At 31.6% G+C, this 12,749-nt stretch overlaps 1 protein-coding gene across 4 annotated transcripts in view; it reads right to left on the bottom strand.

Annotated features, from left to right (window-relative positions):
• FAM172A (family with sequence similarity 172 member A) overlaps positions 1-12,749 on the bottom strand; it is a 239,878-nt gene that overhangs the window by 82,105 nt on the left and 145,024 nt on the right. For all 4 annotated transcript variants that reach the window (XM_039335704.1, XM_039335702.1, XM_039335701.1 and 1 more), the window contains exons 9-10: positions 11,004-11,120; positions 7,643-7,727 (exon numbers count right to left, since the gene is read on the bottom strand). In XM_039335704.1, coding sequence (XP_039191638.1) covers positions 7,643-7,727; positions 11,004-11,120 — 202 coding nt within the window. The remainder of the gene's footprint in view (positions 1-7,642; positions 7,728-11,003; positions 11,121-12,749) is intronic.

Here is a 12,749-nt window from a genome sequence, read left to right as displayed (position 1 = left end):
CAGTAAATAAATATTTTTTTAAAAAAATGTATGAAAGTGATTTAAGTGATTTAAAACCAAATCTTAAGGTAATCTGTTGACAACGCTATCCAGAACACAAAATTCTGCTTTAGTTAATAGAAGGGAAAAAAGGACACACATGCTTTAAAATAATTCAGCAGTACTTTAGATGCCATACAAGCACTGTAACTCTCTGCTATTCTGTTCATTACAGTGGAGAGATACTGTGGTTCTGTGAGGTAAAATCAATTCTTCTGAATCCTTTTGAAATATGCACAACCCTAAAAAGTAGCAACAAGTTAACAGTGATTACTGTGATTACAAGATTCATACAGAGTAGACATAAGTTATTGCTAAGGTTGTACAATTCATTCAACAGGGCCCTCTGGATTCTGTTTTAAAAACCAGAAAGCAGCTACAGCTATGTGAAGGCTCATCACAGATACTTTAAGGTTGTCTGGGCATACGTGTACACGCAGAAATGACACTTCTCTGGAATAGGCTTTTGAAAATAAGTTATGGAAAATTGCTAGGAGTTATCATATGACCTATTTAAGAACATTCTATTTAAGAATGTACAGATAAGAATATTAAATCCAAGTACTATTCAATTGCTTTTTCTAACTACCAATAGTTACAATCACCTGTCTCAAGAATTATTGTAAAGGATTGTGCTGCAAGTATGTGTTCTATAAAGATCTAATAAAATGCTATCAAAAGCAAATGCTTCATACCTTCTGTGATCTAACTTGCAATAAATTGTTGCACTGACACTTATCACTGGATGATTCCTTAAGACAAGCAGAAGAAATTATATATGCAAATATCATAATAGTATGGCCTTAATTCTAATTCTTCTTTCTCTTATTGCTTTCATGTCTTTTTTGAAGTTTATACTAGTATTTTAAATAATATTTAACAGTACATTTATTTTTTCTCCTCTATGATAGGTAATAGATGGGGATAACTCAATGAAGCTGCTAAGATGAATTGTTGGCAGAGTGAAGTGGTAGATTTTAATAACAGCTATAAGTGGTAAGTGGCTCTGAGCTTTGAAGTCTATATAGCTTTGATGTAGTACTCCCTTAGTTAATCACAAGATAGTCTTGAAAGAAAAGACTTTCCAAACACTATATTAAGTGTTACTATTTGAAACGTCCTTGTGTATTTTTTTTCAACACAGCTTTGTCCTTGATTCTGACATTTTTAAAGAAATCTCTAAAGTTAAATTATGAAAATATTTAGGGCTAGGTCTATGATATTCAAACACATTCAAAAACATATTATTAGTACTTGTAATATGAAATGGGGTGGTGCACAATGATTTTTGTGCACACATATCTTTTTTGTGTGTTCTGAAAGGAAATGAGAAGAAAATGTATCTGATGTGAAATAAAACATGGAAGGGCTGATATTTAATTTTCTACTTAAACTTTTTGTCACGACAAAGTGTCTTAAAAGTAATAAAAAATAATTACAATTTACTTCTGACAATATTTGTAACTTTGTACTTTTTGTAATTTATATAAAGTTATTTGAACTACCAAAAGAAGCATTAAATTTTATTGCAGGCAAATTCAGCATTACACAACTAAATTTGCTGAAGATATGTAAACACATTTGAAGTAACACAGCTTTATATCCTTCATAGTCTGTACTACTTAGATTTTTTTCTACACAATTTTTTAACTGCCATATGCAAATCAAGCTGCACAGTTGTTAGTCCAGTTTTGGAAGACAAAGAATGTTAAAGCAGTTAGCCCATAATGTTTTCTTTGCAGTAAAGAGATGATAATCTGTGCATTATTGTACATGAACTCTAAAATGAAGCTACCACTCACTGAGTCCTATGCTTATGTAAACAGACAGGAATAAAGAATATGGCATGTGACCAGTAAATTATGAGACAGCAACACCTCAAGGTTAAAGGTCCCTGAAGATTTCAACAAATCTCACCAGATATGGCAACAGATTAAGCAAAGAGACAGATTGCCCTCCAACCTTAACCTGTTAAGACCTTTGAAGTCTTACAGTGACCTCTATGCTGCTCTTTCATACTAGTTGTTAGTTACACTAATTACGGCCTAATAGTATACTGGTGCCAGACATTTTTTTTCTAAAGCCAGCTAGTGAAAGAATATCAGGAAAATAGTAACTGCTCAAGCCAAATTGCAAGAGGCACATTACAAGCTTCTATCCCCAGTTTATAATAGATCTTGTACTTTTTATATATAAAAAGAAAATTCAATAATAACACTGTAAAGGCTTTAAAATTGTATAAGCGCTTTAAATAATCTCTAAATCAGATCAAGCTGATCTTAATGTAAAAATTCAAATTTGAGAAAGTCAGCTAGATTGTGTTTTTTAAAAAAATGATGTTAACTTACACAGTTACTGTATATCTGCTAAGAATGTCTGGGTTCAATGAGACTTTAACTAAATAAATACGGAATAGCATTTTAAAGGAATCTGTTATTTCTTTTTTTTAAAAAGGCAGATGTTTTAAATATTTTTCACCATTCTGAAAATAACTTGTTAAACATCATAATTATATGGGTATAGATACAGGACAAGTGCATGCCAATAATTATTCTGGAAAACTCAAGTATAAAAATACATTGGATGTATCTATTTTTGCACTTATTCAAGAATGCTTCTGTGAGTTTTCTGATATTTCTTTCTACTTAAAATATTCTATCTAATTATACTATTAGAACTGGTAAGACCTAGGCATATACACAGAGTAGGAGTGTCACTAAATAAGATAAAAATGTTCAAAAATTGAGCACATTTGTGTTTGAAAATGAAGATATCCTATGTTATTGGACAGAAAACACCCAATTCAACCTATCTTGTATCATATTTTTTCAGTTATGAACCTCAAATATTATATTTTTTTAAAAAATATGATACTATGAATCAGATTATTGTTTTTGAAAATGAAAACAAAACTCCTTTCTCTATAAACAGTGACTTTTAACTTTTTCTTGAATATCAATATCTTATAGGAAATTTTTCTACAAGTTTTAAAATTCACATTCACTCACTAAGATATCTTCTTTAGTTTATTATTAAATAACAGTCCATAATTTAACCAGTCCATAAGTTATTTAAATAACAGATATATTATTTATAAATCTCTTCTCTGTCAATTAAAAACCCTTTCTAAATAGTGATACCTGAACTAAATACATGTGCAGCATTGTGGAGGAAGGGAAGGAATAATCTTAGCATATTTTCCACGATAAATATGGCTACAATCCAAAACCCTATTTTTGTAATGACATAAATAGCAGTAACTCATTGATATTTACTCTTGAGTTTATTTTCTTAGATTAGCACTCTGATATTCGGAGTCCTGGCTTTAGTCCATATATTGCCTCCCTTTTCTTACAAGAGACTAATTCATGCATTTTTCAAAGCTTAGGCCTGTGCATTAGAAAATATGGTACCATATTTATACGAGGAAAGAAATATTACAAAGTAACTTTATTAGAGCTTGATCATCTAATATGGATTGAATGTTGTTGTTGGGATGCAATGTGAAGAAGTTTGTGAAAACATTCCTTTCTATCCTGCACTGAGTCAAGGATGGACTAGAAGTGGGTTGCTGCACTAGGCAGTAAGTTGGGCCATATCACCTCTGAGATCCCTTCCAATCCTTACATTCTATGTATTCTATGAATATATTTGTGTTTAGAACTTGAAAAGTTCATATATATTTTCAAAACCAACTTATTAAAAGTATGATTGCCACAAAGTAAATTTAATAATATATTAAACAATCTAGTTCAGGGGTGTCAAACTGGCAGCCCACAGGCTGGATGCATCACATGCAGGCCACGTCCACCCCAGCTCCGCAAAGGCAAAAAATGGTGCGATACATCATGATAGGTCACATGACGCAAGTGAGTTTGACACCCATGATCTAGGTCATATAATCTGATATGAGCATGCACAAAATCACAAACAGCCATTTTGTCCAGCACTTCAGTAAAACACAGGTAGAAGCTGTCTTTCCCGCCAAAGGTGATTGGCTTCTGGCCATTACATCACATTGATGGAAGAGGTACAAGAAGTTGAACCTTGATCTCACTATAAATAGCAGTTGCATTTATATAACACTAATTAGAATCCTCTGATAATAGCTTCATTAGTTTTTCTACAATAAATCTATTTATCCCTGGCTGCTTGTTCAGTCTAATTTGCCAAGAGAATCATGGGAAAGGGGTGTTTAAGAGAGGAGGATATAATATATAGACTTGAACAAAGCTGGTTTAACCTTGTGGTTTAACTATATATGTGAGTTTAATTGTAAATTAAAAGACCAAAGTGTATGTCAAATAGTATGAAATAATGTTATCAAGAGTTTGTGAGTATATTTACAAACAGAAGTGAATGGCAGTAATGGAAGAGTCATAGATAAGTTATGGGAAAAATGGTATTAAAAAGTTTTTTTATTATGAATGTAATATAAATACATCCATGGAAAAATAAAGGCAAGTAACTTAGATAAACTTATTAATATAGCTGGAACGGCAAATAATACTGGGTTAAAAAAATATTCAGTTTTGTAATCTGTTTTCACAAAAAAAGATCAAGCTTCCTATTTCAATTCAATTCTGATGTATAATATGCATTTATTTTCACAGATTTTTATTTAGAAATCTTAAAATGTGGAGTTTCAGAAAGTCCACTTGGCCTTTCTAAGAAAGTTTCATAGTAAAAATGATTTCTTGCAGCTGAAGAGGCATAAAGCTAATTCACACTTGCAGTTTACAAGTCCACTAATCCACAATCAGATGAAGTGTGAACTCAGCTGCTCAGGAATAATTGTCCCCTAATCCTTAGCAATTTGCACTTCATTAATGAAGTGAGAATTAATCCTTACTACTATCCTGATGAATTGCACGAAGGGGTTGGGTTGCTCCAGTTCTGATGCCTCCATCCCAAATAATAGAGGTGGAGCTAACAGGATAATTTTAGCCTTTGTTGTTATACACTTTCTTTGTAAAAGAGAATATGCTTTGTAGAGAACATATTTGACTCACAATGTTCTAGGTATCTCACAGCAATGATTAGCACAAATACAGCATATACAAATAGAAAATAGAAGAAAAATATAGTCATTAAGGATAAGCAATATACTTCTTGACAATGTGTTAAATATGCTCATTTCTCTCCAAGGAACTGATGGTGAGATAATACTCCATTAACAAATGAAAAGAAGTGCTAGTATCTGACTGCTCCATTCATATAGCAATATCCTCAAAAACAGTGTGCAGGGACCAAATTCAGTAAATTTAACATAAGCAAAGCCCTGAAGTAAACAAGGAACTTTCTAATCAATAAGCAAATGAGCTTTTATCAATATTTTGATGGAGACTACAATTATTGTCATATGCAACTATTTCAATAGGCTTTAATGTTCTGTTATATTAGTCTTGTTTTTATTGTTACATTCTGGTTTACTGGTAAACTTACACACTATTATACTAATACATACTATTTACAAAAGGGTGAAATTGTTTTAGGAAATCAGTGTGACTGAACAGCCAATTTGTAATTATTTTTCATTATTTTGAGGTTTTTTGAGCTGTAAGTAAAATTGTACAAAATTGTACAAAAAATACATCTCCTCTATTTGCTGCTATATAGGAGAGCAGAATGTTCTTAAGACTCTGATTTTGGCTAAAAAAAGACTTTCCAATTTTGGTTAGAAAAAGAATTCAAACATCTATTCCAGTGTTTCTCAACCTTGACAATTTTAAGGCATGTGGACTTCAACTCCCAGAATTCCACAGCCAGCAATGCTGGCTGTGGAATTCTGGGAATTGAAGTCCACATGCCTTAAAATTGTTAAGGTTGAGAAACACTGATCTATTCCATTAGACAGAAAAGAGTTAGAATTTTCTATATCTCTTCTGCCATCTAAATGGCCTAAATATGGTGTGCTTTCTTAATGACAAATATTTCACACATTAGTCAAATTCTAGCAACAAATATTTTTTATTCTATCCTTAACAGTGGGAAAATTCCCATTTGAATAAATATTAGATTTTCCATTAATCCTCCTCTGGTATTTTATCCTACTGTATTATATCAAACACATTATATTTATCAGGATTTTTTATACAAATGCCTGCTTTATGCAATTCCAATTAAATGTTACTTACAAGTTTACTTTATATATGAATTAGCTACTAGGTTGTCCAAACTAATGAACCTTACCTCCATTAAATTAATCTCCTTTTAATGCTATCTAGGTTAGTAGTGATTATCACATCAGGTTAATTATGCATTATTTGAATATGCATTTCTTTGATTTATTTTAAAAGCTTTTGTGTCAGTCACTCTCTCTCACCCCAATTCACCTCACAGGGTTGTTGGAAAATAGGAGGAGAGGAATATTAGAAATCTTCACTCCCAGTTAGTTATGGAAATAATAAAGGTGGGAAATAAATAAATAAACAAGAAGATTAAAGAACACCAATAAGCTATGTTTATGCCTTTTATTATCAACTATCAAACCAACAGTTAAGAAATACCTTGCAGCTAGCACTTGTTCAAGGAACAGTAAAGGCTTTGGAGAAAAATATTCAGATATCATGATGTGTCTATGTCTATAGAAGTGAGAAATGTGCAGGTAATGGCTTTCCTTGTGATAGTCTAATAAGAAAGAAAGAATGAATAAATGAAAGAAAGAAAGAAAGAAAGAAAGAAAGAAAGAAAGAAAGAAAGAAAACAAATTATCTACATCAGGGGTGTCAAATTCGCAAAGTCACGTGACATGTCGCGACGTATCGTGACTTTTTTTCCATTGCTGGCAATGGAGTGGGCGCAGTTTCGGCATAACGCATCCAGCCCACGGGCTGGCAATTTGACACTCCTGGTCTACATGGATCATAGACAAATTAACCTTGGTTGTCATTTGAAGTGCAAATGAACAGGCTCAAATTATGATATTTTGGATATTTTATACAAAGGCCTAGCAATTTTGAGAAGTCTATAATGTTGTGAAAGACAGAAAAACAGATGAGTAGAAGAAAAGTGTATGGACTCAATTATAGCAGTGATCAATGCACTGCTGGAAAACATAAAGGGCCAGGCAGGAGACAGATCAATGTCAATGTATGGGCTTACTAATTGTCAACATCAACTTTATACCACATAATTAGTCAATCAAATCACTGCAAGTATTTATGGTACATACTTTAATCATTTACCCTCTCGTTCACTTTTTTTCTGTACCTCAAATCTCCAGTTCTTGCTCCAGGTCCTGCCAACCTTGCAGTTTGAAAGCATGCAAATGCAAATAGATAAATAGGTACCACTTTGGTGGGAAGGTAAGAGCATTCCATGTACCTCCATGTAGAGTAATGCTTACAACATGACCATGGAAGTGCCTTTGGACAATGCTGGCTCTCTTGGCTAAGAAATGGAGATGAACACTGCCCCCTAGAGTCAAACATGACTGGATAGGGGAAACCTTTACCTTTACCTTTATCTTTACCTTAGATGTCAGGACACTGATCTGAATAGGTGACCCACTAAAATACTAAAACATCAACATGCTATTCAATAAACTACTAATTTCCTGATGGCAAACAACTAGCTTATTTCAGGAACAGAGATTGCATACCTGCAGAAACACGTGGGCAATCAGGTAGCATGGACTCTACTGATGTATCCAGAGGTTCTGAACTCGATACCCAATTGCAGCAATTCTGAAATTAAAGAGAACTTTGAATAATCAAATACTTAGGGTTTTTTAACCACATTGTAGAAACTTAATCATAGGGATTGTCATGTCAGGACCAAAAAAATAAACTGGACTTGTAAAGTGAGGTTTGAGCTCATACAAGAGTAGAAGTAGCTATACATCTACAAGCATTATTATATTTATGTATAAACCTTCAGGACCAAATTAAGAGCTTTTGCTGTTTTGTAATTACATTAACATCTGAGGCAATTACATCCACAAATATGTCCTCTTACCTGGCAATAAAATTACCATGGCAGTAGCATTAGCAATTATAAGAACTATCTGACAACTTTCTTCTCTTTCATAATTCCCAAGATCAGCTGCGTCAGGTGACTGGCCAATACGGGTAGCTATATAAATTTGATTAATAATAAATAAATAAACGATCCTCCTAAAAGGATTTAATATATTATATATGGAATTAATATGAGACACAACTCAGTCAAATAACATCTAAATGATGGAGAATATCCATTGGATACATCTCACTCAAGTACTATGTCCAGCTTGGGACATCCCACTATTAAAGGGAAGGTATATGAAATGAAACAGATAGAAAGAGGATGAACTAACCATTGGAAGTTAAGTGTGCCAAAAGAGATGGAAAGAATTGGAAATACTTTGTCCTTGAAAAGAAATACTGAGTCTACCATGCTTCAAATATCTTAACAGATGCATTAGTTCAAATAATATATCCTAATTGGATATCTATCTTTTTCTGTACTGACGTAAAATTAGTATTGTTAATCGGGCTAAAACTTTATTAAAGTGCTTCAAGTTGTCTTACATAAAATATAAGAGAGAAAAATGAAATAGATTATGGGAAATAAAATATGAATATTATGGATAATAAATCAGCATGAAATATCTCAATTTTACTAATCTATTAATTGCTTATTTCCTAATTAAATCCTCTTTTACTTTTCAACTTTGGAATTTAAATATCATAGTGTTTTCTTCAAAATTATTACAATTTACTTTTCATAAATAATGACTGTCAAACAAAATAATCCACCAAGCTTTTGTTAAAATAAGAAGACATTTGATTTTATTTTTCTACAATTAAATGCTTATATTAAAATGAGGAATATGAAAGAACTAAATACATGCATCCCAGATAAATGGCTGATGCCAAAAAGCATGTATTGTATATTTTTAAATGTTGCTGCCACAGTTGTGCATCCTCACTATAGAAAGATTCTTGACTGGTAGAGCAAATGTCTTATTATAGTTTCTTAATTCATTCTGTCTGGAAGAAGATATCAGCTGTGTTTAGGTGAGGAGAGAATTTCAAAAGCTGTAGTCTCCTCCAATAATGTAAAAGCCATGAGTTTTGAAAAGATTTGTCAAGGCAATCCTCCTGTTCTGGGACCAGAGAGAGGAGGAAAAACATAAAGAAGAGGTATTGTATGAGATTAGAAACTGCTCACAAGCACCACATATTTCGTAAGAAATGCAAGATCAGTAAAACTACTGAGCTCTGTGCAAAAAAGCCAGGAAAGCATTTAAAAATATAACTATTTGTTATCTTTTTACCTAATTGTGTGATGGTAATATTTCTGTATTTCATAAAGACTTTAAAATGTACATTCAGAGACCTGTTTTTAATTAACACCTGAAAGAAGGAATTGGAATTTTTATGAGGTATTATATGTTTAACATAGATAAAATTAATATTTCTACTGATATAATATTACATCAGAGAATTTTAGAAAACACCAAAGCTTTCAACAAAATTACTTTATACTATATATAATGAGCTATTGGCAATAAGAATTAAGTATCTCAAATGCAGACTGAAGACACAAAAAATGGAAAATTTGTTTTATCAGTCATCATAATGTCTAACAAAACTTTAAAATAGGATTTCTGCTGGCGCTAAAATATGTATGCTGTGATAAAGGTAGATAGATGCAATGAAAAATTGCTATTGTTAACCATTCATTCTTTTGGTAACAGCAATTACCACTGCATGTACAAAGCAACTGAGAAAAAAATGAATTATTATTCAATCTCTCAATCTAAACCTGATATAGTAAAAATATACCCTGGTGGCATGATGTAGTTTAGAAACACATCTAAAATTCATGTAATATAACACTGTTTAGATGAGATTCTTTGAGTACCGTATCCCATCCATATTTTAATTCACTATTTTCTGAAAATAAAATCACAGGTAATGGATTGTCTTATTTAAATATATCTCAATAACAATTAGTTATTAGGTTTAAAATGGGAGATGTACATTTTAATGCTTTGCTCCTCATGGTATATATTCAATGTTCTAAATTTTCATAATATAATATTTCTTTTTCTCAGTAAGCTTTTCAACTTGAATATTTTATTATTGGTATTTACTTGAAATATAAAGAAAGAAAACTTGTAAAACAAAGTAAATGTAAGATTTCTAAGTTGCATTTTCAGAGTAGCATTTATGTATTTAGAAGTTAGAAAAACATTTTAAAGAAATATTTATATCAATTCCCAAATGAATTTATTTTTGTTATTTACTAGAATGTGCCATTCCAATCACAAAAGACTCTTAGTCGCTTATATTTCTTTTTATCCAGTAATATTAAAACTAAACAATATACCAAAGAAGTGAACTAACAGTGGTAAAACAATGAACTATAAAGTTAGTGATCTATAGGAAAGAAGTATGTTGAAGTGGTTTGGTTGTATAAGGAGAATGAATGAGAATTAACCCACAAAACATGCACATGATGGAATAGTAGGTTAAGAAGAAGATGAAGACTATGAAAGTTACCGTTGGATGGAATTGGCACCCTCAAATAAAGTGAGAAATTTAAAGGATGGTTTGCAATGTTAGAAAGAAATGAAAAGATAATGCAAACCAGATTTAAATTAGATTTCCTCTTCTCATCTGCATTTCTTTTCTTAATGATGTCATTTTTTTCTGCACTCCAAATACAACTGACCCAAAACAAAACAGCATTATGGTAAGTATGTATGAATACATAACTTAGATACAATGTTTAGTGAAACTCTTTGATGATCAAAATTGGATTTTAACAATGATCTGTAATTTGTATGAAAAATTTAAGTCCTGCTGGATGAATTGAATAAAGTTCATAGTCTCTTTATAACAATCTTTATATACAAAGGCATTAATGTCCCCATAAGGGAAAATTGTAAAAGCAGGAGGAAGGAGCTGCTCCTAATAATAAGAATTCTAGTTGATCAGTTTGTGCACTTGGTTATCAGAATACAGCCTCACCTCTCGCATCCACTCTCGAACAATTTTATCTGCTTCTTGATGCCACACGTTATGAACTGAATCTGTCAATGCCACTGCAGTAACTTTATTTTTTACTTCTATTTCTCGCTGAATCATCTGTGGAAAATATAAGTCCAAAATTTATTAAAACGTGAACAAACATCCATTGTAAATAGTCAGTGAACTGCTTTTATTGATCTACAGATTCACTAAAAACCCAAAATATTATTCAGTAAAATTAGAAATTATTCAATAACTACTTTCATTTCTGAGTTGCAGAAAACACTATTGATATCCTACCTACTACAATCTTACTGAGCTTTCATTTTAATTTATTCACATCACTTTCTGATCAACATGACTATCTTAGATTCTCAGAATCTTTATGGAATTATTTACTGCCCAAACCTTAATTAAAATATATGTTTACTGCTTCTCATGTTGGAAAACACATAGTTGTGTACAAGATGAAAACAATATTCTATGCATTGTATATTGCTATTAGTTTTGTTTATAAAATACTGTAACTTGGCTTGCGTATAGCACTAAACCACAGTTTATTTTAGATACAGCCTTTTGAGTATGCAAGTCAGAGATATTCCTAACAAATGCAGTTAACTTTATTTTTTTTTTCTTTCCATATCACCCCTGCTTCATTTCACTCCTGGAGATATTTACAAGTGTTTTGTTTTTCAATCACTGTATAATTGGGTCTTTCCCTATGCATTGATTACAAAAGTTGAATAGGGAATTTAAATGCAAATATAGATGTTTGTAATAATAAATTCACTCTATAAGTACGGTAATAAAAGATTGAGTAGACTATTGCGTAATGTAATTGAATATAGTAGCAGCAGTTGCAGAATTTTTTTAAATAAAAAAGTGCAATTGAACTTCTTAAACTTGTATTTATCTTGTCAATAACAAAAATGTATATTTTAATAGATCTTTTAAACAGACAAAAAGAACAAAAAGAGTTAGTGCTTCTCAAGAGTGACGTGTCAATCTCAAATCATGGTTACCATTATGGTGTGCTATCCTTAAATTATGGTTAATGAACTTCCTCATGATGAGATTGATAAAAGAATAAATAAACTACAGGAAGTATGCCCAGCTTGGTTACAACACATCAACTCTATATATCTTTTCAACTGTGACTTATGTATCACCCCCCCCCCCCGCAAATAGTGCAGTACAGAAGGCAAGATTAGAAAGACTCTACAAATATTTAATTTGCAATTTTTTTCTACTAGAAATCACTGAATTTTTCATTTCAGCTAACTTGGCACTTTAATAACTTTACTGACTATATCTACATTTTAAATATCATTTTAAACTACTACTTTTAAGACATGACATTAAAGTATCTATTCACCTGGACAACAATCCCTGTACTTATAAAAAACCTAATTTTATACAATCAGTTTATGTAGTTGATATATTTGTGGTAACTGCCTAATTTAAGAACAGATGTCTGTGGGTTTTATTTTAACTGGGTTTCTTCACTATATAGTAGCACATGAGTCATGTAATAATTTTGTGCAATAATTGTACAGGATTACTAGCTGTTGATCCAGTCAAAGTAAAAGATAGAACACACAAGCATCACAATTCAGAATATAACCACATTTCAAACCAATGGTTTAAGAACTAGACTAGATAAAATGTCTTTCTAACCCAGCACTCTGTTTTAAATATTTATCAGCCTAGTAACCTTGGAAAACTCCTGTAATGGAGATTATGTTG

This window comes from Crotalus tigris, unplaced genomic scaffold, assembly GCF_016545835.1.
Source record: "Crotalus tigris isolate CLP2741 ecotype Arizona unplaced genomic scaffold, ASM1654583v1 scf7180000017646.2482762, whole genome shotgun sequence".
NCBI lineage: Eukaryota > Metazoa > Chordata > Lepidosauria > Squamata > Viperidae > Crotalus > Crotalus tigris.
This window is presented reverse-complemented; position numbering and strand designations above follow the sequence as displayed.